The sequence below is a fragment of the Postia placenta genome (assembly GCF_002117355.1).
Source record: "Postia placenta MAD-698-R-SB12 unplaced genomic scaffold POSPLAscaffold_5, whole genome shotgun sequence".
NCBI lineage: Eukaryota > Fungi > Basidiomycota > Agaricomycetes > Polyporales > Adustoporiaceae > Rhodonia > Rhodonia placenta.
The window spans coordinates 1548822-1573238 of record NW_020169836.1 but is presented as its reverse complement, the minus strand read 5'-3'; the positions used below and the strand labels follow the sequence as shown (position 1 = coordinate 1573238).

General features: G+C 53.4%; 8 protein-coding genes across 8 annotated transcripts; 4 read left to right on the top strand and 4 right to left on the bottom strand.

The window, feature by feature from the left end:
- Positions 1 to 59: 59 nt before the first annotated feature.
- Positions 60 to 462, bottom strand: POSPLADRAFT_1138890 (hypothetical protein; the record flags this gene model as incomplete). The annotated part of the gene is made up of 3 exons (XM_024484959.1): positions 60 to 91; positions 167 to 241; positions 348 to 462. Coding segments are annotated over 3 exons (222 nt in total), but the record flags the coding sequence as incomplete, so codon positions are not given.
- A 4873-nt stretch (positions 463 to 5335) lies between these two features.
- Positions 5336 to 6627, top strand: POSPLADRAFT_1139655 (hypothetical protein; the record flags this gene model as incomplete). Its single annotated transcript, XM_024485070.1, has 2 exons — positions 5336 to 6426; positions 6561 to 6627. 2 exons carry the CDS (start codon positions 5336 to 5338, stop codon positions 6625 to 6627), a joined length of 1158 nt encoding a protein of 385 aa, XP_024340370.1.
- A 1262-nt stretch (positions 6628 to 7889) lies between these two features.
- POSPLADRAFT_1055621 (hypothetical protein) lies at positions 7890 to 8780 on the top strand (the record flags this gene model as incomplete). The annotated part of the gene is made up of 4 exons (XM_024480663.1): positions 7890 to 8036; positions 8094 to 8187; positions 8240 to 8550; positions 8619 to 8780. The coding sequence occupies 4 exons, from the start codon at positions 7890 to 7892 to the stop codon at positions 8778 to 8780; spliced, it is 714 nt and encodes a 237-aa protein (XP_024340369.1).
- Positions 8781 to 11050: 2270 nt separating this feature from the next.
- On the top strand, positions 11051 to 12105 carry POSPLADRAFT_1045896 (hypothetical protein; the record flags this gene model as incomplete). Its single annotated transcript, XM_024478890.1, has 4 exons — positions 11051 to 11377; positions 11432 to 11525; positions 11573 to 11895; positions 11959 to 12105. 4 exons carry the CDS (start codon positions 11051 to 11053, stop codon positions 12103 to 12105), a joined length of 891 nt encoding a protein of 296 aa, XP_024340368.1.
- A 391-nt stretch (positions 12106 to 12496) lies between these two features.
- POSPLADRAFT_1045889 (hypothetical protein) lies at positions 12497 to 14975 on the bottom strand (the record flags this gene model as incomplete). Its single annotated transcript, XM_024478886.1, has 19 exons — positions 12497 to 12752; positions 12806 to 12901; positions 12960 to 12980; positions 13041 to 13075; positions 13131 to 13161; positions 13221 to 13281; positions 13342 to 13375; positions 13438 to 13487; positions 13550 to 13664; positions 13723 to 13738; positions 13794 to 13860; positions 13922 to 13944; positions 14006 to 14160; positions 14215 to 14246; positions 14307 to 14388; positions 14453 to 14637; positions 14690 to 14765; positions 14819 to 14847; positions 14903 to 14975. 19 exons carry the CDS (start codon positions 14973 to 14975, stop codon positions 12497 to 12499), a joined length of 1437 nt encoding a protein of 478 aa, XP_024340367.1.
- Positions 14976 to 16840: 1865 nt separating this feature from the next.
- Positions 16841 to 18659, top strand: POSPLADRAFT_1139052 (hypothetical protein; the record flags this gene model as incomplete). The annotated part of the gene is made up of 6 exons (XM_024484988.1): positions 16841 to 16865; positions 17124 to 17251; positions 17343 to 17375; positions 17435 to 17827; positions 18057 to 18347; positions 18411 to 18659. 6 exons carry the CDS (start codon positions 16841 to 16843, stop codon positions 18657 to 18659), a joined length of 1119 nt encoding a protein of 372 aa, XP_024340366.1.
- A 297-nt stretch (positions 18660 to 18956) lies between these two features.
- Positions 18957 to 22347, bottom strand: POSPLADRAFT_1138801 (hypothetical protein; the record flags this gene model as incomplete). The annotated part of the gene is made up of 12 exons (XM_024484951.1): positions 18957 to 18988; positions 19137 to 19377; positions 19678 to 19719; positions 19786 to 19868; positions 19941 to 20121; positions 20387 to 20455; positions 20560 to 20681; positions 20735 to 20787; positions 20853 to 21016; positions 21512 to 21627; positions 21681 to 21701; positions 22134 to 22347. 12 exons carry the CDS (start codon positions 22345 to 22347, stop codon positions 18957 to 18959), a joined length of 1338 nt encoding a protein of 445 aa, XP_024340365.1.
- A 317-nt stretch (positions 22348 to 22664) lies between these two features.
- Positions 22665 to 24285, bottom strand: POSPLADRAFT_1045885 (hypothetical protein; the record flags this gene model as incomplete). The annotated part of the gene is made up of 6 exons (XM_024478885.1): positions 22665 to 22861; positions 22930 to 23031; positions 23341 to 23431; positions 23630 to 23826; positions 23919 to 24030; positions 24064 to 24285. The coding sequence occupies 6 exons, from the start codon at positions 24283 to 24285 to the stop codon at positions 22665 to 22667; spliced, it is 921 nt and encodes a 306-aa protein (XP_024340364.1).
- Between the last annotated feature and the right edge of the window lie 132 nt (positions 24286 to 24417).

Sequence of the window (24417 nt, the reverse complement as noted above, 5' to 3'; positions counted from 1 at the left end):
GGCGCCTAGCCGTTTTTTAATTTTTTCCTTTTCGCGGGCTCGAACCCGCAACCTCTGTACTACCTGCCTGATATGGACACGTCGTTATCTACTGTACGATTAGATTAGATAGGACGGCAGTGCACGGCACAGCTCGGGCCCCGCTGACGCAGCCGCTCTGACTCACCGGCCCCCGGGGCCGCGTCGGCATGCTGCGCACAGACCAGCTGCGCACGGACCAATGCGCACAGCCTGCCCTTATCTCCCCACGTATATAAGCCGGCCTCTGCTGCCCTAGGGACCTCAGTTTCGACCTCTTGTCCCTAGGTCAGTAAGCCTCCATTTGTATCCTTTCTTACATTACTAACTAATACATTTTCTTGTCCCTAGCCTTAGGTTTGAGCGCTGCTCACCATCGCTTCGGTGAGATTTAGTCGGACGCCCCCAGCTTTCAGATCTTCCCCTGTCGCTTGACCTCAAGTCGCGACAGTTTCCCGAGCACGGAACGCGAATCAAGGCGCACCAAATCCTGATGAGACTGCCCGAACGACAAAAGAACAAGAAGACGGCGCTCTCCCTTGGAAACTACGTCACCCGCTTCGAGCAGCTAGCGTCGAAAGCCCAGCTCAAGGACGCCGAAGTCAATGGTGTCAACCGCACCGAGAACGACTACCACACTCTCCATGCCAACTTCGTCAAAGGACTTCCAAAGGAGCTCTATGTCTCTCTCGCAACCAGGGCTGCTAGGGACCGACCCAGCACCATGAAAGCCTGGTACGACGAAGTCCGAAACGCCGACGCCGCTGAACAAGGGGCCCTCACCGTCACAGACACCAGGGACTACGGCGAGCCAATGGATATCGACGCCGCTGCAGTCGCGGCAACCTTTGCCTCCACATCGGGAGGAAGGAAGTGGGAACTAGGAGCAGTTCTCAATGAGGCCGACCGGAAGCTCCACAGGGATGGGAACCTGTGCTTCTACTGCCACATCAAGGGCCACAGCGCCAAGGATTGCCGCAAGAAAGCGGCCGCACGACAAGGGGGTGGGAAGCCGAACCAGGGAGGATCTGGAAAGGACGACTTCCGCGCCAGAATCAAGGCACTCTCCGCTGACGAGAAGCGGGAGCTGTATGAAGAACTTACGATGGAGGATTTTTGAAGGGGCAGGGTGAGCCGATGCAACCACTGCCCGTATCCGTTTCACTGTCCCGTGTAATTCTAGTAGTTTGAAATGAACGCGCTCTGCACATTCCGATTACTGTGGGACGAAAAGACGTCGAGGCGCGCGCTTTCATCGATAGCGGCGCAACTGGAATCTTCATCAGTCCGAGATTTGTCCGAGAACATCGACTTCGGACAGAACCTCTTCCCCAACCCATCCCCATCTTCAACGTGGATGGAACACCGAACAAAGAAGCACTCATCACACGAAGAGCTCTCTTATCCTACAAAATAAGCGGAGAATCCCGATTCGTCAAAGCCTACGTCGCCAGCATCGGCAAGGAAGACATCATCTTCGGCCATACCTGGCTCAAGCTCGAAAACCCCAAGATAGACTGGAAAACCGGACGAGTGGAGCTGAACCTCCGGTGGACAAGAGACGAGACCAGGGCCTGGAAGATGGACCTGTACCAAAGGCGAGTGACCTGGCTAGAATTAAAGAAGGCCATAACTACCCCACTCCCAAAACCAACGGAGGACAAATTCGTTGTTATCCCCACCTCAGAGCACGCAACCCTTCCCAAACGAAAGACTAGCGGCGCAGCAGGATACGACATCTCTGCTGCGCATCAACTCATCATCCCTGCCCGACGACGAGGCCTGGTCGGCACTGACCTTATCATGGCTATCCCCGAAGGACACTACGGAAGAATCGCACCTCGGTCCGGCTTAGCGCTAAAAGAAATTGACGTTGCTGCAGGAGTAATCGACTCCGATTACCGAGGCAAGGTCTCAGTCCTGCTGGTCAATAACTCTGATCTCCCATTCACTGTCAAAGCCGGCGACCGAGTTGCCCAGCTCATCCTTGAAAAGATAAGCACTCCACCAGTAACGCTAACTGACTGCGTCGACGAGACCGAACGCGGGGAGGATGGGTTTGGGTCAACGGGTATTGCGTCCATCGAGGAACAAGTGGAGGACATCGACGATGATGAGTTCATCATTTCCTACTTATCTGGAGCACCGATGATCACCAAGTACAAGAAACAGGAACCCCTGGCAGCAAGGGATGTTCCACTCAAGGAGCGACTCCCTGAACCCTCATCTGGCTACAAACGACTTCACAACGGCATGATCTGGAAGGTCCACCACGACATTAGGCGCGTCACCACTTCCACCGAACTTGCAGCCTCGAACGCCCAAGGCAAGACAGAAAGAACGCTACCACAGATGGTACCATCCTACCTACACGATCTCCTCCCCGTCTTCGACAAAGCCTCGGCTGCGCGACTTCCAGACCACACCGAATATGACCACGAAATCAACCTCAAGGAGGGCTTCGCGGACATGAAGCAACAGGTCTATCCGCTCAACCCGCAGCAATGAAAGGAACTCGACAAGTTCCTCGAGGAGAACCTGAGTAAAGGGTACATTCGCCCTTCGAAATCCCCGTTGGCGAGTCCATTCTTCTTTGTTGGTAAAAAGGACGGTTCACTACGTCCCTGTCAAGATTACCGGCTGCTCAACGAGAACACGGTCAAGGATCGATACCCGCTCCCGCTTATATCCGACCTCCTGGACAAGTTGAAGCACGCCAAGATGTTCACGAAAATGGACCTCCGCGCCGGATACAACAATGTTCGGATCAAGAAAGGGGACGAATGGAAGGCAGCGTTCATCGTACCCGGAACTGATGGCAAACCGCCGCAGCTATACGAACCAACGGTGATGTTCTTTGGGCTGTGTAATTCTCCCGCTACGTTCCAGCGGATGATGAACACAATATTCGCAGACATGCTTCAAGAAGGCTGGCTTTGCATTTACATGGACGACATCCTGATCTTTTCCCAGGACAAGGCGGAACACGAAGAACGAACACGACGTGTTATCGAACGACTTCGACAACATGACCTCTACCTCAAACCGGAGAAATGCGCCTTCGACGTCACGGAAGTCGAATTCCTCGGCATGATCATCCGCCCAGGAGAAATCGCAATGGACCCTGTCAAACTAGCTGGCATTGCGGATTGGCTGGTGCCATCCAACCTCAGGCAAGTACGCGCCTTCGTTGGATTTGGAAACTTTTACCGCCGGTTTATCAAAGGCTTCTCGGACAAAGCGCAACCGCTGGTTGCTCTCACCTGGAAGGACGTCGCCTGGACCTGGGGATCTGACCAACAGAAAGCCTTTGAGACCCTCAAAAAGGCGTTCCTAGAGGAACCGGTACTACGTATGCCGGATCCTGACCGACCCTTCGCCATCGAAACCGATGCCTCAAAGTTTGCCACTGGAGCGGTGCTACGCCAACGCGATGATAACGGCGACTGGCATCCTTGCGGATACCTCTCCCAGAGCTTCAATGCGGCAGAAAGAAACTACGACATCTATGACAGAGAATTATACGCGGTTATCCGCGCACTAGATGAGTGGAGGCACTACCTCATCGGCAGCCCATACCCAGTGACGATTCTCAGCGACCATAAGAACCTCACGTATTGGAAACAAGCCAAAGACATGAACCGACGACAAGCACGCTGGGTGAGTAAACTGACCGAGTTTGACTTCCGCCTGGTGCACGTTCCTGGCACCCAAATGGTGCAGAGCGACGCTCTCTCCCGCCGACCCGACCATGATGACGGCTCAAATGACAACATTGACGTCGTTATGCTTCCACCGGAAGTATGGGTTGCTGCCATCGACATCGACACCCGTGACACCATCCTTTCTTTCAAAGACGACCCCATAATGAAGGAAGGACTCACTGCAGCGCGCACCGGAGGAGCACCACGCACTGGAACAGACTGGTCCATCGATGATGACCTCCTCTTATACCAGGATCGGGTCTATGTACCCCCAGATGAGTCTCTTCGCAAGCGCCTTGTCTCCCACTATCACGACCTCCCCTCCGCAGGACACCCCGGTGTTCAGAAAACCCTCCTCGGTTTACGCCATGACTACTGGTGGCTGAGCATGGCCCAGTTTGTCGCTCGCTATGTTAACGGCTGTGGCATCTGCCAGCAAATGAAGGTTAACACGCATCCAGCCCGACCGCCCATCACCCCCATTCGACCCCGCGCAAATGCCAAGCCCTTCAGCACATTCTCGTGCGATTACATTACCGACTTACCACCGTCCAATGGCTTTGATTCCATTTTGGTCGTAGTGGACCACGACCTTACGAAGGGGGTAATTTTCATCCCATGCAACAAAACAATTGACGCTCTTGGGACGGCAGATGCAATGTACCGAGAAGTCTACAAGTGGTTTGGACTCCCAGACAAGATCATCAGTGACCGAGGACCGCAATTTGCGTCCAAAGTCTTCCAAGAACTGTGCAAAATGACTGGAGTTCAATCAGCCATGAGTACGGCATTCCATCCGCAAACCGACGGCGAGACAGAACGAGTGAACCAAGAGCTGGAGATCTACCTCCACTGCTTTACTGCCAATGACCCGGATAAGTGGGCTGACCATCTTCATACCGCGCAATTTGCTCACAACTCCCGCGAGCACTCCACGACGAAGGCGTCCCCGTTCAAACTCATGATGGGATACGAACCTCATGGAATACCCACCGCGCACCCCGGATCAAACACACCCCAAGCAGCTTATCGCCTCAAGGACTTGCAAAACATCCGCGAAGAAGCACATGCGGCAATGGAGATGGCCCAGAACGTCCTGGCCAAGAGAGTAAAAAGGAAGGGGGGTTCCTTCCGTAAAGGTCAGCTGGTATGGCTAGACTCCCGGAACTTGAAACTGCCGTACCCGTCCAGGAAACTAGCCCCGAGGCGAGAAGGGCCATTCAAAGTCCTAGATAAGATTGGAACAGTTGCGTACAAGCTAGACTTGCCTAGCACCTGGCGAGTCCACCCCGTTTTCCACAAATGGCTTCTATCTCCTTACTCAGAGACGGAGATCCATGGTCCGAACTACACGAGGCCACCCCCTGACCTCATCGAAGGCGAAGATAACTACGAAGTCGAAGCCATCATCGGACACCGAGAGAACAAGAGGATGCGACGCCGCGAATATCGCGTCAGGTGGAAGGGTTACTCAACAGCCGATGACTCATGGGAGCCCGAAGCAAACCTGACTGGGACGGCTGACGAAGTGTTGGCAGAGTATAAGAACAGGAAGGACTTGAGCTGAATCGATAGCAGCTCTACCCAGTCGCTACATCCCCACTCGCACCAACATGTCTTCCACCCTCTCGTTCCTCGACCAGTTCAACGCCCCCTCGACCGAAGGCGGAAAAAGGCTCTCAATCTACACCCCTAAGCACACCCACGTCGGCGACAGCACCTTGCTGACGCTCCTTCTCAGTAATCCCACTGACGTTTTCAACAAACTCAAAGCCCACAACCCCGAGGCAACCAATGCTACCGACCGCGCTGCACTGGAGGCGTATCTCTCCGCCCGCCGCAAATACGATGAGGCTGTCAAGGCAGCCGACGAGGCCATCGACCACCACAAGCGGCTCCTATGCCAACAGGATGACCGCGTCCTCACCGAGCTCATCCGGCTCGACAATCTGAAAGTCGCCCATCGCTTTCAACCGCTCCTACCACGCAGCATCCGAGCACGACACAACAAATTCATCCCGCGCGCCATCCCCAACGCGTACTTACCCCTACCCGCACCCCTACCGACGTCTGCCTTCAGACGCCCCCCGATCCCATCCCCTTTCCTCCAAGTAACGCTGCGGAGCACTACCATCCCGGCCAACTGGCAACCCAACCCTGGTTGGACCCCGAAGGGAAGCTGCAGACGATGCGGATCGTCCCGACACTGGGTACGGGACTGTCCGGACGTACGATGCGCAGGATGCGGAAAAGAAGCCCCTGGACACCTGGAGCGAGAGTGCGGAACCAGGCCGATGAAGCGACACGTATCCGCACCACCTGAAGAACCTGCGCGACACGTGGGGGTGGTCGTCGACAATGTGTTCCTCGAAGGAATCATCAACGAGGCGAAGGAGAGGAAGGAGAAAGAAAGACAGACGAAAGCGATACCCATCCCTCCACCGCGTAGCGCTAACCCCGAACCCCCCGCCAGTCCCGTTGCGGGACCTTCGCGCCCCCGCCCCGATACACCCGTCGTCTTTCGCAAAGTCGATCCCGACTGGACACCGGACACCACTCAATGGACGTGGGACAGCTCCTGGCCGAATCAGAAGCACCTCTCTGGCGAGGAATGGATGAACGTAGGGAGGAACGCGCGTAAGGAGTGGTTTGACGAAGAGGAGGACGACGGCGTAGATTGGGAGTTGTATGGAGATGGTGAGCAGTAAGTAGTCGAATGGGACTTCGACTCTGGTAGGGGGGTAATGAAACATTTGTTTTTCCACTCTGTTTCTTGTACTACTAGCGCCCATACTGGCGCCTGTCTTAGCGCTCACCCGCAGGTTGAACATTATGTAGCTTACATAATGGGGTCCGTGTGCACTTTGTACCTGGTATCGTACCACTACGTTTCTTTCTTCACTAACACGACCACATAGACACGATGGTCCGTGCGTAGTCGGTACTTGTATAAGTAGTTGTACCATTAGTCGGTCGAACCCTAAGTTCGACCTGGTTATTCATTCAAGTCTCTGCTCCTCCTCACTTGGGGTAGTGGTCATTCTCGACTTCCTCGCTCGATCTTCAGGACGACGCACTGTCCATAAGCCCTCGCTCGTCGTCTACGAGTCAGGCATCGATATAGGAGTATAGACCATTGTATCAATATCCTACACTCCTAAATTTCAAGGTAAGCTTTTCCTTTCCATACCGAGCTGACAGGTCAAAGAATTGATGAAGGTGTAGGTCTCGAATTGTATATCGTAGATGTTTGGTAACAATGACCAATGGTGTCGACAGGATTGCTTTACCTAAGGCTTAGCCTCGTGCCAATGTCCACTATCGGATTTATCTTAGGATCACGAGCTCGGCGAATTACCGTGCGATTAGACAATGGTGACAGATGGGTAACCTCGTGGTGTGTTGTATGCACTCATGGTGTCTAGACGTTGATGAGTTGACCCACAGATGACTGATAGCGGTTTGCAGATAGTATGCTTCACCTGCTTGCTCTATCTGTGGGCTTTTGATTTAACTTGTACTCCCCGCGCTCTAGTTCTGGATTGCGCCATCGCCTGGAGCACTCGCAAAGCCGCTGGAAATGGTCGTGAATATCATATTGACTCCGCGAAGAACACAACTGCACACACATTTCGCTCCGGTATCCAAAAAGCAATGTCCCGTTGACAGACGGAATGCCGGGGATGTGCATTCGCCGAACAGACTATCATCCGCTGCCTCGGCGATAGTAATAGTCTGTCAGATAGTGAGTTGACTGACCGCCACATGTACGGAAACTGATCGGGGGTACTCATTACAAAAGATCGCACGTAGTAGCTGGATGCAAGTACACTATCAGCCAATTTCTCTCTGTCTTTGCCTTCTAACATTGAGCCCTATGTATGCCACTCCCTACTCAAAGCCATACTGTCTTATGCCATTCATACACAGATGAGGACTAGACCTTATGCTCCTCACGAAAGCCATACACGCATGGTTCAGGAAACCATGTGGCTACAGGGCGCACTCTTCGGGAATATTGTATACGGCGTCGTATTGACAATGTTCCCGATTTGCTTCAAGCTCATATATCGACAAATAAACCCGTCTAATTACAGGAGTCAGGTCTCCATATTGATCCTCATCGCTATTCTCTTCATCCTTAGCACCCTCAATACGTCGAGTACGATGTCGATGACTCAGGCATCGTTCATCAGCAACCGTGACTACCCCAACGGCCCTTCTGCTTATGAAGTAGACATGTATTGGATCCCAATTGACGAGATCGGAGTGTTTGCTTGGACGATCGGGAATTGGCTCATGGACGCGCTGCTGGTATGCTTGGTGACCTGATAAGCATGAAACATGATCGACTGACCTGTTCTCATCCAGGTTTGGCGTTGTAAGGTGATCTTCAGTGGCGTATCAAAAGTGCCCATGTGTGTTGTTATGGCAATTGCTTGTGGATTGATGCTTGCATCGATTGGTGAGTTGAACAGGAGCTACTTGATCCAGTTCGTAGCTGAATGTCGAGTTAGGTCTCAGCATATTGTATCTCTGGATGACCTGGCGATCCTCCTCATTCAATACCGTTCAATACACTCTCCCATACTTCGCCACCACCCTCTCCCTTAACTTTATTGTTACGTTGATCATCGTATTCCGCCTGCTTCACTGCCATCGTATCTTTGCGCGTACCCTTGGGGCTGGGCATGGATTACCCTACGCCAAGCTGGCTGCGATATTGGCAGAATCCGCGATGATTTATGCAGCCATTTCAGTTATATTTCTGACGACTCTGGCGCTGCACCATCCACTCTCCGACTTCGTTGCACAGTGCATGGCACCTGTACAAGTTGCGTGGCATGTTCAATCCATGCTATTGACTTCTGGCACTAATGGTATAAAAACTTCCAGACTGTCGCCTCTCTGCTTATCATTTTCCAAGCAAAGTCAGTGCCAAAGAAAGACGACGAGCATGTATCACATCTGCTTTCGCCCACCAGTGCTAGGCTACTCCGATCGAGCGACGTCCCCGGTTCAGAAGCCCCCTCGTCTGTCACAAAGCCCAGGATGTAGCAGGTTCTGTGGTCATAGAATGTTGATCAAATCACTATGGAGTAGCCTTGTGGAACGATTGAAAGGTTCACCGCCGACAGAAACCCTAATCCCCGACTTTACTTTATAATTTTATATGTCTTATGCTCTTATCTCTGTTAAGTGTTTCAACCATACATAATTGTATGTCTGGTAGATAGCTTTCTTCAAATTGTGTTGGAATCTCACTTTGTTATCTATTATTTCTAAACCAGACCGCGCACCTTTACTTGCCGTTGAATGAAATACAGCTATGATTGTGCAGCTTTTGTCGCATGAGTTGAGGCTGTCAATAACATACCTTGGCTGAGTTGCATCGACAACAGGGATCTCGCTCAAGAGGATAGTGGCAGCCAGCCGACAATAATTGCCCAGCCAGGCATGCTGGACCAGCGTTTATAAGTCCAGCCTCATCGACGCAGGGGGGGGGGATGCAGAGGACAAAACGCGCACAGCGCACTCGAGAGCTAAAGGTGTGGGGAGCCCCTGGCGTTAGCCAGAGTGGGACGTGGAGCAAAGGGAAGCCGCCGGGAGGGCGGGACACCTGCTGCGCGGTTCGCTCACGAGCGGGCATGGCACGCAATGAGACGCAAGCAAGGGGGGGGGGGGTAAATTCACGCAGGTATGCTATGTCAACACAAACGAGAACACCGAGCCAGTGTGGCACCGGGCTACGAGAAACAAATGAGCAGACCCAAGCAAGCGCAGAGCCGGGGAAGGAAAGGATACGGGGAGGAGGAAATGCAAACACAAAACAAACAAAAAAGAAGAAAAAGGGTGGGCAGGGCCGGATCGAAAACTTAGGATACGTGAGCGAGGAAGGAGGTGTCGCAGATGTTGCGCGACGCGAGGACGATGTGGGAGGAGACGAAAGAGCGAGACGCCTGAAGCGAGGAAAATTTGCTCGCTCGGCCGGACGCTGGGGCCGGCCCCTCCCGGCTGCGCGAGGGATCGGCTGGCCCCGGGCACTGATTGTGTGCATTGCTTCTAGATGTCATCAGTGATGTCACCGACACAATAGTAATTACACTGACTTCAGTTAGAGGCATGGGCACGGGGTGTCTGAGTATCTAAAGCTGGCGCTGGAGACCCGAGTGACGGATTGCCAGTGAGTAGTGCGCCTGATCACATGACCCCACAAGTGTCGGCTGGCAGACGGACTCGACGTCGCTTATAGCTTTCCATTCTGTTCATTGAAACGATTCTTCAAGGCACTCAAATATACCAACTCCATGATATGTACACTCGGGATTGAGGTACATACACATCTCGATACGCTGTTTCGTCGGCGGATGATAGAAATGGTTAGTCCGTGCCATCGCATGATCAGGTTGCATCGAATTCACACCTTACGTGACCAGTTCCGAGGACAAGATAATACTCCATGATTGCCTTCTACTATATAAATGCATCGTCAATACCACTTGCCGGGTAACAAATGTTTATCATCATTACAGCCTCAACCGCTGCGGCTTCTATGCAGCGCGACGTGGCCTCGCATCTCATCAATACCATCCAACGGGGACTTGAAGTGACACCGGTGCATACCACCGACAGAAGAGAGAATGTGGTATGCCTTCAGGAACCAGTTGTCTGACCAATTCCATGCAACCTGTGAGAACAACAACGGAAAGACCACCGGCCTCGTTGGACAGTGATTAGCTACCTACGGCGCGCAACATATGTCCAATTCCCACACCGCGACACTGCACTAACCATGTGCCTCGGGCCAGCGGCTACGCTGCACCCAAAAGCAAACACATCCTTGGCCCGCAACGCTTTCAAGTCTCAGCTCATGATATCCACCCGTGTTTCGATGCTGACACATCACTGTATCTCACAGTTAGTTTTTCAGATGAAGTCCTCGCTCGTTAATGCGAAGCTACCTACGAGGATCTCGCGATACCATCCGTATCGAACCTGCTTGACTGCATTCTATGATGTCAACAAGGCTGCATACGTACAGGACACTGATTATCTACGGTACAGCTTAGCATGAGACGTTTGATCAGTTTCACGCTGTCATTCACCGCAAACATGGGAAGCGCTGGCAGATAACCATACAAAAAGGTGGACACGTTGTGCTAGATGACATTACTCTGACAGCCCATATTAACTCAGAACCTCCCGAAGAGGCTCCGTCGTATGTTTTCTTCTACATTCATCCGTACTCTCAGTGATAAATCACCGCGTAGATGAGCACTGGCCCATATGCCCCACATGAAAGCCACGAACTGATTGTTGAAGAATCCATGTGGCTGCAGGGTGCATTGTGCGAATGCATGATATACGGCGTGGAGTTGGCCCTGTTCCTGATCTGCCTCAAGCTCGTTATACAACAGTTCAATCGTCACGACTACAAACGTCATGCGTTTCTTCTGATCCTCATCACCGTCATCTTCATCTTAGGAACTCTCGCCATATATTCTGATATGGCGATGACTCAATTATCATTCATCAACAATCGGAATTACCCTGGCGGCCCGTCTGCTTACGAAGTTGATATGTACTCGCTTCCAACGAATGAAGTCGCGACTGTTTCTTGGGTGATTGGTAACTGGCTCATGGATGCGCTGCTGGTATGAGTAGCCCTTCTCTCATGAGGTGAAGGCAGTTCACAATTTGTGATCCAGGTTTGGCGCTGCAAGATAATCTTTACAGGCTTTTCTATAGTTCCTCTCTGGGCAGTGATGCTTCTCCCGTGCGCCCTGTTGCTTGCGTCAATCGGTGAGCATCAGGACAAAATATAGGCTCCTCCTTACTTCACATCACAGGAATAGGCCTTGGGATAGTGTATCTCCAGATGACTTGGCGATCGTCTCCTTTCGCGGACATTCATGCCACTGTTCCCTATTTCGCAACCACACTTTCCCTTAACGTTGCTGTAACACTGCTCATCGCGATACGTCTCTTTTACTGCTATCGCTCCTTCACACATATTCTTGGACGACAACATGGATTCCGTTATGCTAAGATAGTTGCAATACTAGCCGAGTCTGCGGCACTCAATGCGACCTTTTCACTCATATTTCTCATTACCCTGGCGCTGCACCATCCATTCTCCGCTTTTGTTGACCAATGCATGACCCCTATACAAGTACGTAGTCCGATCTCGGCCTCAATTGCTGACCCCGATTGCTGAACTATTCCTCGCGTCAAGTCTGTTGCGTCACTACTCATGATTTTCCAAGCACAGTCAAAGACGGCGCAAGATGATGAGCATCTAACATGGCTCCTTCCTCCAGCAAGCGCTGAGATGCTCCGTTATGATGATACTTCACTCTGCACTCCGAGAAATAGCAGATGATGACTCCACGGAAGGTCTGTTACGTTATGATGAAGACGTTATCCATGCTGAACGAGATATATTTCCAGGGATCACGCACAGTGATGAATTGTATACAGTCTGTTTCGCTTATCCCATCGTGCGCCTACCGTTCCAACCATATATCCATTACGTATCGTGTCATTTGGGTTCTCTCGTTCACTATTGTCTTCCCAATGTATGAAGCGTATAGTGCTGCTTTACCGTGCTGAATTAAGCGACTGGTCCGGCAGTTAAATTCACGTATATCTACGTATTTGTACATCTCTATGTTTAAAGACGAATTGTGTTTGCTCTGGGGTGGATTTAGCGTAGAATGGGCAGTGACGATGAGCAAATTGCTCTCATGATCCTTCGAAGGCAAGAGACTCAACTAGGCCCTGTCTCGGTTTGGGGATTTATCACGAGTGCTAGCTATTACACCTCTTGGCGCATAATCTTCTGTCCTAGCGATGATATGCTTCATGTCGTCGTCTTCGCCTACGGCCCCAGCCCATCCATTATCAGCGAGGTATTGCATGAACTTGGCGTCTTCGTCCGCCAAATCCACACCCGTCATGTCCGGCACAAACAAGTATGTGATGATGATTCCCAGTGCGCCGAATATGGCAGCAACGATGAATGTCCACCTGCAAATAGCACGTCAAGATATTGTAGATTCTTAAAGTGAAGATAGCATCACTTTTGACCGAGGTTGGTCTGGATGGGTCCGAATGCTGCTACGCCGATTGCTGCCCCAGTCTTGCCGAGAGCAGCAGAAATGCCGAAGCATGTCCCTCTGTTCAATTCCTTAATATCATAGTCCAACGTGTAGATGGACACAAATCAGTTCTGACCTAATCGGTGTAGGGTACGACCTGAAATATATTCAGTTTATATGCCCATTCGAGGTGACGTGCGACAAAATAAAGACTTACTCGGCACTAGTGAGTAAGGTCATGTTTCCAGGACCCTAGAGTTTCCCGTTGTCTTCCATTCCAGGAATGATCTGAAGCAGAAGCACGCACCATGTTGCTCATGGATGTCATAAGCCCATAGCTATGCAAGACTGATAAGCGCCATATTTGTCGTCTCGAAGACGGAAGAGGGCAGCATACAAAATGACGAAGAGAGGAATGATCTTGGTCACCCTCTCATAGCCGCATCCGATGATGAGGCCTAGGTGGACAAGGGCGGTGGGGATCAGATGGACTGTGTCAGCGGGAGATCCATACTCACCAAAGATAACATAGCCGCAGAAGCCCAGCATCATCTGCAGACAGCATATCATCTTGAGTATTGCGCACACGGAGGGCTAGGCACTGCTAGACGCACTGTGTTCCTTCTACCCAGCGGATCGCATAGAAGTGCGCCGACAAACACGCCTAGGACATGATAAGTCGGCTCGCCTCTCCATTATATAGACATGCGTCGCAGCATAACAAACCTGGGAGCGCGATGGCACTAAGCAAGAGCTGCCACTCCGCCGTAGCCTTGACGCTACCGTCCTTGATGACGCTCGAGATGATCGTGGCCGAGAAGATTCCATTAGGGTAGAAGACCTTTCACGATTCATGTTCCAATCAATCTAACCATCGTCTGTCTATGTGTGGGACTCACGAAGTCGTAGACCATCCTACGAGGTCTATCAGCTTATCTGTGCGGTGCAATGGACCTCGTGAATTGCGCACCAAGCTCCGCCTGTACCAACCAGTGATCTCCAGTATCTCTTCAATGCAAGCCAATATGGCACCCTTCCTACGCATGACATTCTGGGTCACCAACTTGATTGTATTGCGGCACTAAATTTGTCACGCACGTTTGATGGCTCCTTCGCGGAACCTGGCAGTATCCCGAGAATTGAGCTGAGCCTCACCGGCAGGGTTGCGGATGATGTACGTACAGTTTAGAGCTCAGCATACGCATGCGGAAGTAATATACTGTGAGTGGCAGAAGGATGCCGACGCCAAAACATATTCGCCAAACAGTGTTTAGATGGGCATCGCCTGCAGCAGACAGGACGATGAGGAACACAGAAATCACGAACGGTCCACCAAACTACGTGATGATGAACTTGACCACGGCATGCATGGAACTATAAACAATGCTCACGACGAGAGGCAAGTCTGTAATCATAATGAACACTGGAAGCCAAGAGAAGATTAATGTCAGGATGCGACACGATATGATGATTAGTTGCTTACATGGTCCCCTCTTTGTGCCCATCTTCTCATTCACGGCTTCGCTCGCACTCGTGGATGATGCAGGATACTCGCCGCCATTGCCCTCACGAAATAGATTGTGACATTGAGTCAGGCCTAAGGGTGAAATCCGAGCTGAGGATACATACCACACCTGTAATCCCCCGTGCTATTGTCATAAACCAGAATAGACCGTACGGATTCCCTCGTGCACCATGCGCAGCGGTGCACAATGTGGCGCCAATTACAATGAGAGAAGTGGTCACCACTAGGCCAGCTTTGCGTCCTATTCTATCACATAGTATCCCAACAAATATCTGCCCGATGATCTCGCCTTCACGCATATGAGTGGCATGATGTAAAATACAAGCTAATAAATCGCTTACCAACTAGTAGGGCGTTTGATACACGCGTAGAGATGGCAGCGGTGTACTCCGTAGGGTACAATTTCTTGAAAACAACCTCGAATATTCCTTCAACACATGCTTGGAAAAAGGAAGAAACATTTGGCCAACGTTGGTCATTGTCATGAGATTATTGTGATCTGCATATTATTAGTCGCTATCCTGGGACTGGCGTACTCTGAGACCACCACTCACAACCATCCGAGATCAGACCAAAGGCAGATGCTACTATAGCCATATATGCACTCATCACCGCTGTATTCTTCATTGTTGTTGTCTTGTGCCAAGGTCGAGTGAGCTCATCTGTACACAAGGAGTCATCTTTGGCCACACCACGGCTACTGGTCTTCTCGAGCGTGTCCATGCTTAAGTATCGGGTCGTGGGAGGGTGACGGGGCATGTTGACATTAGAGGGGGTTTATGTATGGTATGACCATGGTTCACGATAGCCTACTCTCCAGGCACCAGATGGCTCGGCGCAGGTAAGATTACAAGAAGACATTGGCTTCTCGGTTTAATGACACGCACGTTCGTCCGTAAATATACATAGACTGACAGCGTGCAATTCGTCGAACATTCGGGCGGGCAATAGTTCTTCTACTTCGCGTCCATTGAGGATAGGGATACCTTAAACACTGCTACAGCACTGTAATAGCCGTTCAGTGTCCCTGCTCAACCAGATGCTAAGTTTGTATGCCTAAATTTGGTGATTTGAGCGGAACAGAGTAAGGTGGCTTCCATGTCATGGCGGCTGTTACCTTACATGATGTGTGCCTGCAATCGTCGCAATGACCTAATCCCGCTACCTTCGTGGCAAAATATCGGAGCTTTTCCCGTTCAGAAGACTTGTCTGTCCCGTTACGTCGATTAGAAGGACTACTCAGGCGCAACCTTGAGCTGGAACAGTCGGCAATCCGGTGGAGCTCCATAGGCGCTCAACATACCTAGTGGCCAGCAAGACACAGAATTTCGAGACAAAATATACGCGCGCTCTGATAGAAATCTCAACGCCAGCAGATCTCCAAAATGCGTGATTGTGCCTTCACGCAGTAACGTAGGGGGCGGCGAGCAGGCGCGGGATGAACCACCAGGATGTACGCGCTCCGAAAGTCACTGCAGTAGTTTTGCAGTAGACCCTCCGCTCCCAACACAGCTTTGGGCTTATCCTCGTCCTAATGCATGCTCTCCGAGACCTCGTCGTCTTCAAGTAAATTTCAGTGAATGCAACGTCGTTGGAAAACCATCATGGTTACACACCTGCGAGTCATCCCTGTCTCGAACATCACTGGGGTAGAATAAAAGCTCGCAGTCTGCGACTGTTGGTCCTTCTTGATGGTGTGCGCGACATATAAGGATGAAGGAGAAGAAGCGTGGACAGCGTGCTATTCAAAGCATTTGAATACTATATAGAAGTAGTACTGGAGAGTGAAGCAAGTCTGGTGAGTTTATCTCGGCTGCGTGGCTTGACGTCATGTGATCGCGACAAGGAACGGTCCACGGCGCCATCAGGACCCTATCTCTATGGATGACACTAGGTACATTCGAAATTTCCGCTTAAATCTCGGTGGAAAACAAGCGGCATTTAAGCGTCCAAAAGCAGCGAGCAGAATCTGAGCTCCCCTCCTCGAACAGCGACAAATAAGCGACTGCTTGGCGCAAGCGCTCGCAGATTCTGGCTTACAGCTATGTCACGCTTGCATGATTCGCCATTCTGATTGGCTGATCAGCCCTTCGCGAACCGAGAACGTGATCAAATCACGGCTGCATCACGCTTAGTCATCTGTGACACTTTCAGCGACCCTTTCAGCGACCTTCAGCCACATTTGGGCGCTCAAAAGCAGCGAAAAGTCGCTTGTTTTCCACCGAGATTGAAGCGGCAATTTTGAATGTACCTACTCACAGAACACACATGTAAGTCTAAATACTGCCCTTGCAGTCTTCCTCATGCAGCAAAGGTAGGTTAGATTTGTCGATTGCTGCTTCCCTTGTGTTTTACCCCACACACAAGGCCCCGCCATATAAACCCGAATACCAGGTATATTTTGAAGGGCCTACGCGTGAACGTCCTTGACCCCGACTCAAACACGGAGCGAATGTGTCAATAAGTGGCGCGTTGATGACCACACAGACGCCATGTCTACGGGGGTGGGGCAATGTAGTAAGTTTATCATGACATGATAAGCCCTTCATCGAATGGACGGTGACTCTTATCTTTCACCTGACTGGTAGCAGTCGCTTCCATTTGATGGTGTCAAACCCAAAAAGGGCATGATCGTGACAAGTGAGTTTGATGCATCGCTCAGCTCTTGAGCTATGGGCGGTGTAAGAATAATGTTCGGATATCTTCCCCGACATGCGCACTACGGAACAGTGACTTTTTCTGAAGCCCTAATCAATGCACCCTATATGTATACAGCTGGTATAAATGAGCAACCCAACACTCTACGCCATGGCGTTCCGTATACGGACTGTTTAGACGCAACGAGGCGGCAGTGGTCCGCGACACAGCCATATATATCAAATCTACCTGTCCGCGGACCGCTCGTATATCAGAGGTTTCACGAGCTTCTCCACCAAGCCTTAATCGGCAGGCTGCGCATATTAAAACTCGCAAGCCGCGTGCAAACGTGCTCAGTGTACTGTGGAACGCAAGTGGATCGCTTTGATTGTGAGTAGCGGACAACCTTCCCTCAAACCCACTGTTCGAAAAGGCTAATTTATCTCCAGAAATCAGTGCTCATGGTCAACCCGTATGCACCGGACGAGTCACATCACGACCTGGTCGCAGAGACCGAATGGCTACAGGGTGCCATGCTCAGCGGTATCTTGTACGGCGTGGAAGTAACGCTGTTCATCATCTGCTTCAAACTTCTTGTGCAACAGATGAGGCGGGCAAACTACAAACGGCAGTGCATTCTTCTAGCATTCATTACGACTGTGTTTACACTCGGTACCCTTCTGATGTACAGCATAGCGGACATGACTCAGCTGTCGTTCATCAACGACAGAAACTTCCCTGGTGGTCCTGCGGCGTACGAGGTCCAGATGTACTGGATTCCAGTTGACGAAGTCGGGGTAGTTGCCATGGTCGTAGGGAACTGGTTTATGGACGCTCTACTTGTAAGTTTACCGCAATCAGTCAACAAAAGTCGTTCATCGCATGCCGGCCGTTTGTCAGGTCTGGAGATCACTCGTGATTTTCTCCGGTGTTTCTCAGAGGTCACTACGACTCGTCATGCTAGTTCCCTGCATAATGTTCCTAGCATCAATCAGTAAGCTTGTGCCCCGGAATTCCTGTTTTCACGGTCTGATCGGATTCAAAGGTCTCGGCATCCTATATCTCGTCAAGACATCAAAGTCATCTCCTTTCAACTCGGTTGACTTCACTGTGCCTTACTTCGCCACGACTCTGGCCCTTAATATCGTCGTTACCATCCTGATAGTTTCACGTCTCCTGTACCACCGCTGGCGCTTGGGCCGCGCACTTGGTCCCGCCTACGTGTCTCACTACACCTATCTGGCCGCCATCCTCGCCGAGTCCGCTGCGTTCTACTCGGTTTTCTCGATCCTATTCCTGGTTCCCTTGGTTCTGAACAACCCGCTATCGTCTGTTTTCCTTCAAGCACTAAGCCAGAGTCAGGTGTGTGGCCACACACAAGTTTATATATTTCCCTCCTCACCGAATCGCGGAATTCTGCGCCAGACTGTCGCCTCGCTCGTTATAATATACTATATTGCTTCCGGCAAGACGTGGACGGAGACGATCAGCACTCAGGCGACGTCCGTAACTCGACAGAGGTCGAACACAATCCAGTTTCGCGACCTGCAAACCAGCTCGTCACGTTCGGAGCACGAGTGTGACCTTCCGAAGGTCGATATTACGGTGGTGCGAGAAGTCGTCACTGATGGTGAACGTGCTTCTGTCTTAAATGACCGACTATGCTCAAAATAATCATGGCACTGTACAATGACATCGCGAACGGCAGTAATAGTACCCTCAACGCCAGCGGCGAATCGCTTCGATAATGTTCTTCTTCCCGATGTATCTACATGTTGTATCCCTGTTTCTCACCGGTCCACTAATACATGCAGCGTCTGTACTATTCGATTCGGTCAAATATATAGATTAATGAGTGTTCAAGACCTCACGCGCGAGCTTGCTTTCGTCGGGTTTCTGAAGGTCATTAGAGGGATTCCCCGACATCATGGCCAGTCACTATTGCGTGGGTAAATGATTCCATATGTACAATCACCGCGCCCTATGGTGGCATACTGTTGCATCTATATTACAGGTCCAAAAAAGCTACATTACACGCTATGAGATATATATAGATCCATCGTTCAATGCAAGTGAGATCCGCATAGATGCTGAAAGGGGGGTGGGGGTGGTTCGGACAGGGGGGAGGGGCTATATCGACAGATTGCATACATATCTGCAGGGATAGTGACACGAAACGCAACGCATCTCCCGCGTTCACGCCAACGTGCAGGCCTTTTAGGGGAAGCATCACGAGAGGCGAGACGTTTGCGCGCTGATGCTGCTGGTGACCGAACCGCACCGCCCACGCGAGACAGCTGTCCAACGTGCGCGGGAGGGGCGTTGACATGTACACAGGAGCCATCATGTTCTGCCACCAGACGCGATCGGGCGTCTGGCGCTGGATCGTCGACTAGAGCAATGTGCGTCACTCAAGTATGCGTTGCCGTCTATGGCGGGTATGGAGGGGGTAGAGGAGGTATCTGCCCAGGGCCAGGGCCAGTCCGTCCGCACGCCGTCGGCGCGATGTGGCTCGGATGAGTAAAAAACGGGTTGTCGTCGTATCAGTCAGGGTCGTGGTCGTGGTCGTGGTCGGGAAGACGTTCGGTCATAGAAGTTTCGATGCGCGGAGGTGTTCTCGCACGACCATATCTCGTACTGTATAGTATCAGGACGCCTTCAGCCACAAATCTCGATACATGGGCACACGGACAAGCGTACCGGATGCAATGATGCCGCCAGTCGTCTTTGTGTCCTGTGGGAAAGTGTCCAGATGAGCTCAAAATGATCCCTTCCTCCAAGACGGCGACACAGGGCTGACCGTCACGGAAGTGCAGAACCCGTAGAACTTGCGCGGGATTGGCGAGTACTCCCGGTGTATGGCATTGAACTTGCTGCGGAAGTCTGCGGCGCCCGTAAGAAAGATGAGCGATCACTTTCACGTACGAAAGGATCCCTGCGACTTGGAACACGCACATTTCTCCGCCGTCTCCGAGTCGTTGGCGCGCTCGCCGAAGCTGCGCACATACTTCGCGAGGCGCACGCCAGACGCGAGCTTCGCGGCGAGGATGTCGCACTTGTTCAGGAAGAGCACGAGGTTCACGCGAGCGAGAAGCTTGTTCGCGCACACAGCCTTCCAGAGGAGCACGCTGTCTTCCTGCCAGCACAAGGGGTCAGCGAGCCCGCGATAACAACGCGTCGGAATACAGGTGCTCACGAGCCGATTCACGCTCTTGTCTTCCGCAAGCGTTTGGTCGAAGCCCGATATGGGCGCGAGGAAGATGATCGCTACATGTGACCTTGAGATATACGGCGGTGTCAGGCTGCTCGAAAGTCAGAACGCACCATCAACTGAGAACAAGGGTCTACATCAGCGCCGGCCTTCGCGAGATAACGCGGACAGGGCACGATCTGACACGCACCATCATCGAAGAATGGGACCCATGTTTCTTTCGATCGCCCACACGCTCGCCATCAGCATAGTGCCAACACTGCATCCCAATGTCTGAAACGACTCACGGCGCTGCGCGCACAGTGGCAGGACACAAACAACACGTGAGCACGCACTCGCGGAAATGTACACGGGAACACGCACTTGGCTCCTCGATCCGCCCACGTCGATGATCCGCCACTGTGTCCCCTGCTCCGAGCCCGCCTCCATCTCGAACCGATACTCGGACACGCCGACCGTCTTGAGCCGCGCCTTCAGCACGTCATCTGTACCATCGGTGTTTTCAGCAGCGCACAGACAGCCACGCCAGAGCACGAACCATCCGATGGCTGATAATGCGGCTGCGTCACGCGGTCGAGGTCATCCAGAAAGCTGCGCGCGCACGTATGCATCCACACTCAGCTCACTACACCGCAGGCACAGCAAGCAGCACTCACAACCCCGGGCTCTCCTCCAGCCGGATCTTCCGCCGCTTCAACACCGTCCGCGCCGTGTTGTCCCGCCAGAGCGCCATCAGGTCCGCGCGGCACGCGACCAGCAGCGCCTGCGCCTCCTCCGCGAGCTCGCGCCCCCCGCCGACGCCCAGGCCGCATCCCCGGCCCTCCGGGCGCACCGCACGCTTCCACGCCGCCCCCGGGCGTACGAACACCTCGCCTGCCGCGTCCGAATCCGCGCGTGCGTGCCGCGCGCGCACCCCGCGCCCCGGGCTGCCGTACCCGCCGCAGAGCTGCGCGGGGAGGTACGGCGCGTCCTCGCTCGGCGGCACGAGCGCCGCGATGAGGCGCGCCTCGACGTGCTGCAGCGGCACGAGGCGCGCGCGCAGGGCGTGGAGATGCGCGGGGAGCAGCGCGGACGGCGGGTGGTGCAGCGGGAGCGAGGCCGAGTCGCTGTCGGGGTCCGACGCGGAGTCGCTGTGCAGGGTCGTGCGGCGCGAGCGCATCGAGGGCGCGGCGGGCGGGACTGCGGGGGCACCGTACCCGTGCGGGCGCGGCCAGGTGTGTGCAAAGGCAGGGTCGAGCACGTGTGGGGGGAGGTCGAATGCGAGCGCGGGGGCGAGTGCGAGTGGCGGGGGGACGGGGAGCTCGTGTGCGCGGACGTCGGCGAGCGCGTCGAGGATGATGTGGACGGAGCGCAGGAGGTTGAGCTGGATGATGGCGTGCCAGAGAATACGCTCTTCGCGGAATGCCGAGGGCGTGTATAGTCGCTGGAACTCTGGGGGACGCATGTGTAACGGCAGCCAGATGCACGTAACGAGGAGCACTCACGTCGTAGAGTTGTAGACTTCCCTGCGTGTCATGGAAAGCACGTCAGACAAGCTTTGACATTACATTCTAACAAAGTCTCGGATGTGCTCCTGCGTGGTGACACAGCACCAGACAACATCGAATATTGGAAGCAAGACTGCCATGAGGCAACTAGGCCCATTCCAGACCGTCCGGACACACATCTCTACATTATGTTGCCTCAGCAGTCAATAGCCGAGGCTTGAGCCTGAGCGGCGTAGGGGCGCCGTGCAACCACCAGAGACTTCTTCCAAGGGCATACTGCATTTCCCTGCTAATGGCGTCGATGCACTAGTGCAAGCCGACGAGCGCGGAAGACAGCGCGTACGTACGCGCCGTCCGTCTGCTATTCCGGCAGCTATCGAGGCCACCGCCGTTACACGCACCCATTAAACGAGAAACACGAGCACGGACATGGCGGAGCGGATCACACACCTGACTCGCTCTGGCCCAGCAGTAGCAACCTCACGACGCGCGCCTTCTTTTTCTGCAGCTTTTCCTGGCGTATGCTCTCGTCAATCTCTTGGCTGATGCGATGTGCCTCCGCCTCTGCAGCGAGACGGAATGACTTCTCCTCCAGGGTCTCGTCGATGGGTGGACGGAGGACGGCATCTAGGGGGTCGTTGTCTGGGGGGTCGCGTCCAGGCATGGTGGGGGTCGTCGCGAGGATGCTGGCGGGATCAGGGAAGGAAGGACGAGGGATTCGGGGAGGAAAGGCTGGGGAGCCGGGCACTGGATGGCGGAGCGCGAATGTTGAGTGATTGAGACATATCCTCTGGCGGGCGTCTATCTCGAGCGCATATGCATGCACATGCGTCTGACTGGCCCTTAATATTCTGAGCCGGCCTCTGTCCTCGCACGACCTCGATATTTGGGTTTACTCAGACCCTCGACTTTGGCAACGTAGCCATGCTTTGGGGTCGAGAACAAAGTCCGAGGACCTCAGTGCCGCAGTCAATCAAGGCATCAATCCCGGAACGCCCACACAAGCCTGGCAAGCGTTTGGTGGATCCCTCGCGACACGCCATCTTCTCCCACAATCCCAATCTTCGCCCAAGGACTACCCCGTTTCGCGACACCGCGCGCGCGCGCATATACACACGGTGCAGCGTGTTCAGTGCGCTTGCCCCGCGGAGGTAGACTACCGGCGAGTGAGCGGACACCTGCAACATGAATATGCTGAGGTGCTCATTCTAGATCTACAAGTACTGCAACGTGCCCATCGGCGCACATGTGCCTGGCGGCTTCCGCCGCCTTCGCAGGATCTGGGTCTCGTTTTCCCTCCGCTGCTCCGTCCGTGCCTGATCACGACACCCATAGTCGAAGTGCTTGCCTACCGCCCAGGCACACAGACAACAGACTCCGGTCTATCCACCTATCTCATCACCCCGTTGTGGCGCCGGCATGGTCAACTCGGGCCATGACTACGCCCTGTCTACCAGCATCCCCTGGAGATAGTTGGCAGCAGCTTCCTCTTTGGGTCCAGTGCGGGCGGCCGGTATACTGTCCCGGCTTTGCAGTCGCCGGAAGCCCATGCATCCGCTTTCTTAAATGCCTTTCTGTTGAGCCAACAACTCTGCACGCGCGACGCGGGATGCTGGAGTTAACGCCAGGTGCCCATGGTTGCGGTCCTAAAGCGCACAGCTATGAGCCTCCTCACACGTCGTCATGTCTGTGTCAACCAGCAACCAGCATAGGCCCGCTTTGTCCAAGGCAATACCAATTGCGGATGTCTAGTATGGGGCTGGCCAGCAAACTGTTCACATCTAGTCCGGAAGCTTGCCGATGATCGCAGCACTAAGCCCTGCGCCAGCGTTTTGGCAGCCCCACTCTTGCTTGCACTACAGCCGAAGGAGATACCGATAACGCCCAGCCGCTATGACACTTGGGAGCTTCGCTCAATTGCACCGCGATGGGTACGCCACACCCACTCCCAGGGGCGACTTCTTTTCCTCGGGGTGGGCATCTTCGGGTCTTCGCGCAGCAGCCATCCTGACATCGAGGACCTCAGCGCGCGCCCAAATGCTGGGACGGGTGTTACCCACGGTCGTAATGAAGGTGCATGCGTGCAGCCTGGCGTGCGGCAAGGCCACGTATCGCGACGCCCGCGGCCAGTGTTTCTCTATTACTTATCGCGAGCGTGTAACCGCCGTATCACAGTTAATCATTGCTAAGCTGCAGCCGCCGACATATATCGGGGGCCATCGCGAGATGTCTCACGATGCACGTCGCGTGAGCCCGTCTGCGCATCGGGCGTGCTCATGCATCCACCGGATGGCAGCACGCTGGCTGAAGAGCTCACACTGCTGCGCTGCGACGCCTGCGACGCGTCCTGATGACACCAGTGTTTTTTTTTCCGTCTTACCACGCGAATCTCGAGGGCGCAGGACGACCTGCACCCTGCACGCTCGCCCTGGCCGATCGGTCTTCCCCCGCACAACTCTATCACGCGCCTATTGTGGCGTGCCCTCGCATTCAAATTCACCAGGCACGTCTGTGCAAGAGCGGCAGGCGTGCGCCGCAGGTCAGGAGCCCGCTCCAAGGATTGAGACATCCGGGGCGCAGCCGTCGGACCCGCGGTAAGCATGATTAGGCAGGCCCGGTGGGTGTTGCACGTTGAGGATCATCGAAAGGCTATTGGAGCGGCGTATGACGGACACGCCCCAGGACGCCCAGGGTGTCTCGACGCTTCTCGGCGAGTTCCTGCGAGCGTTTGCGC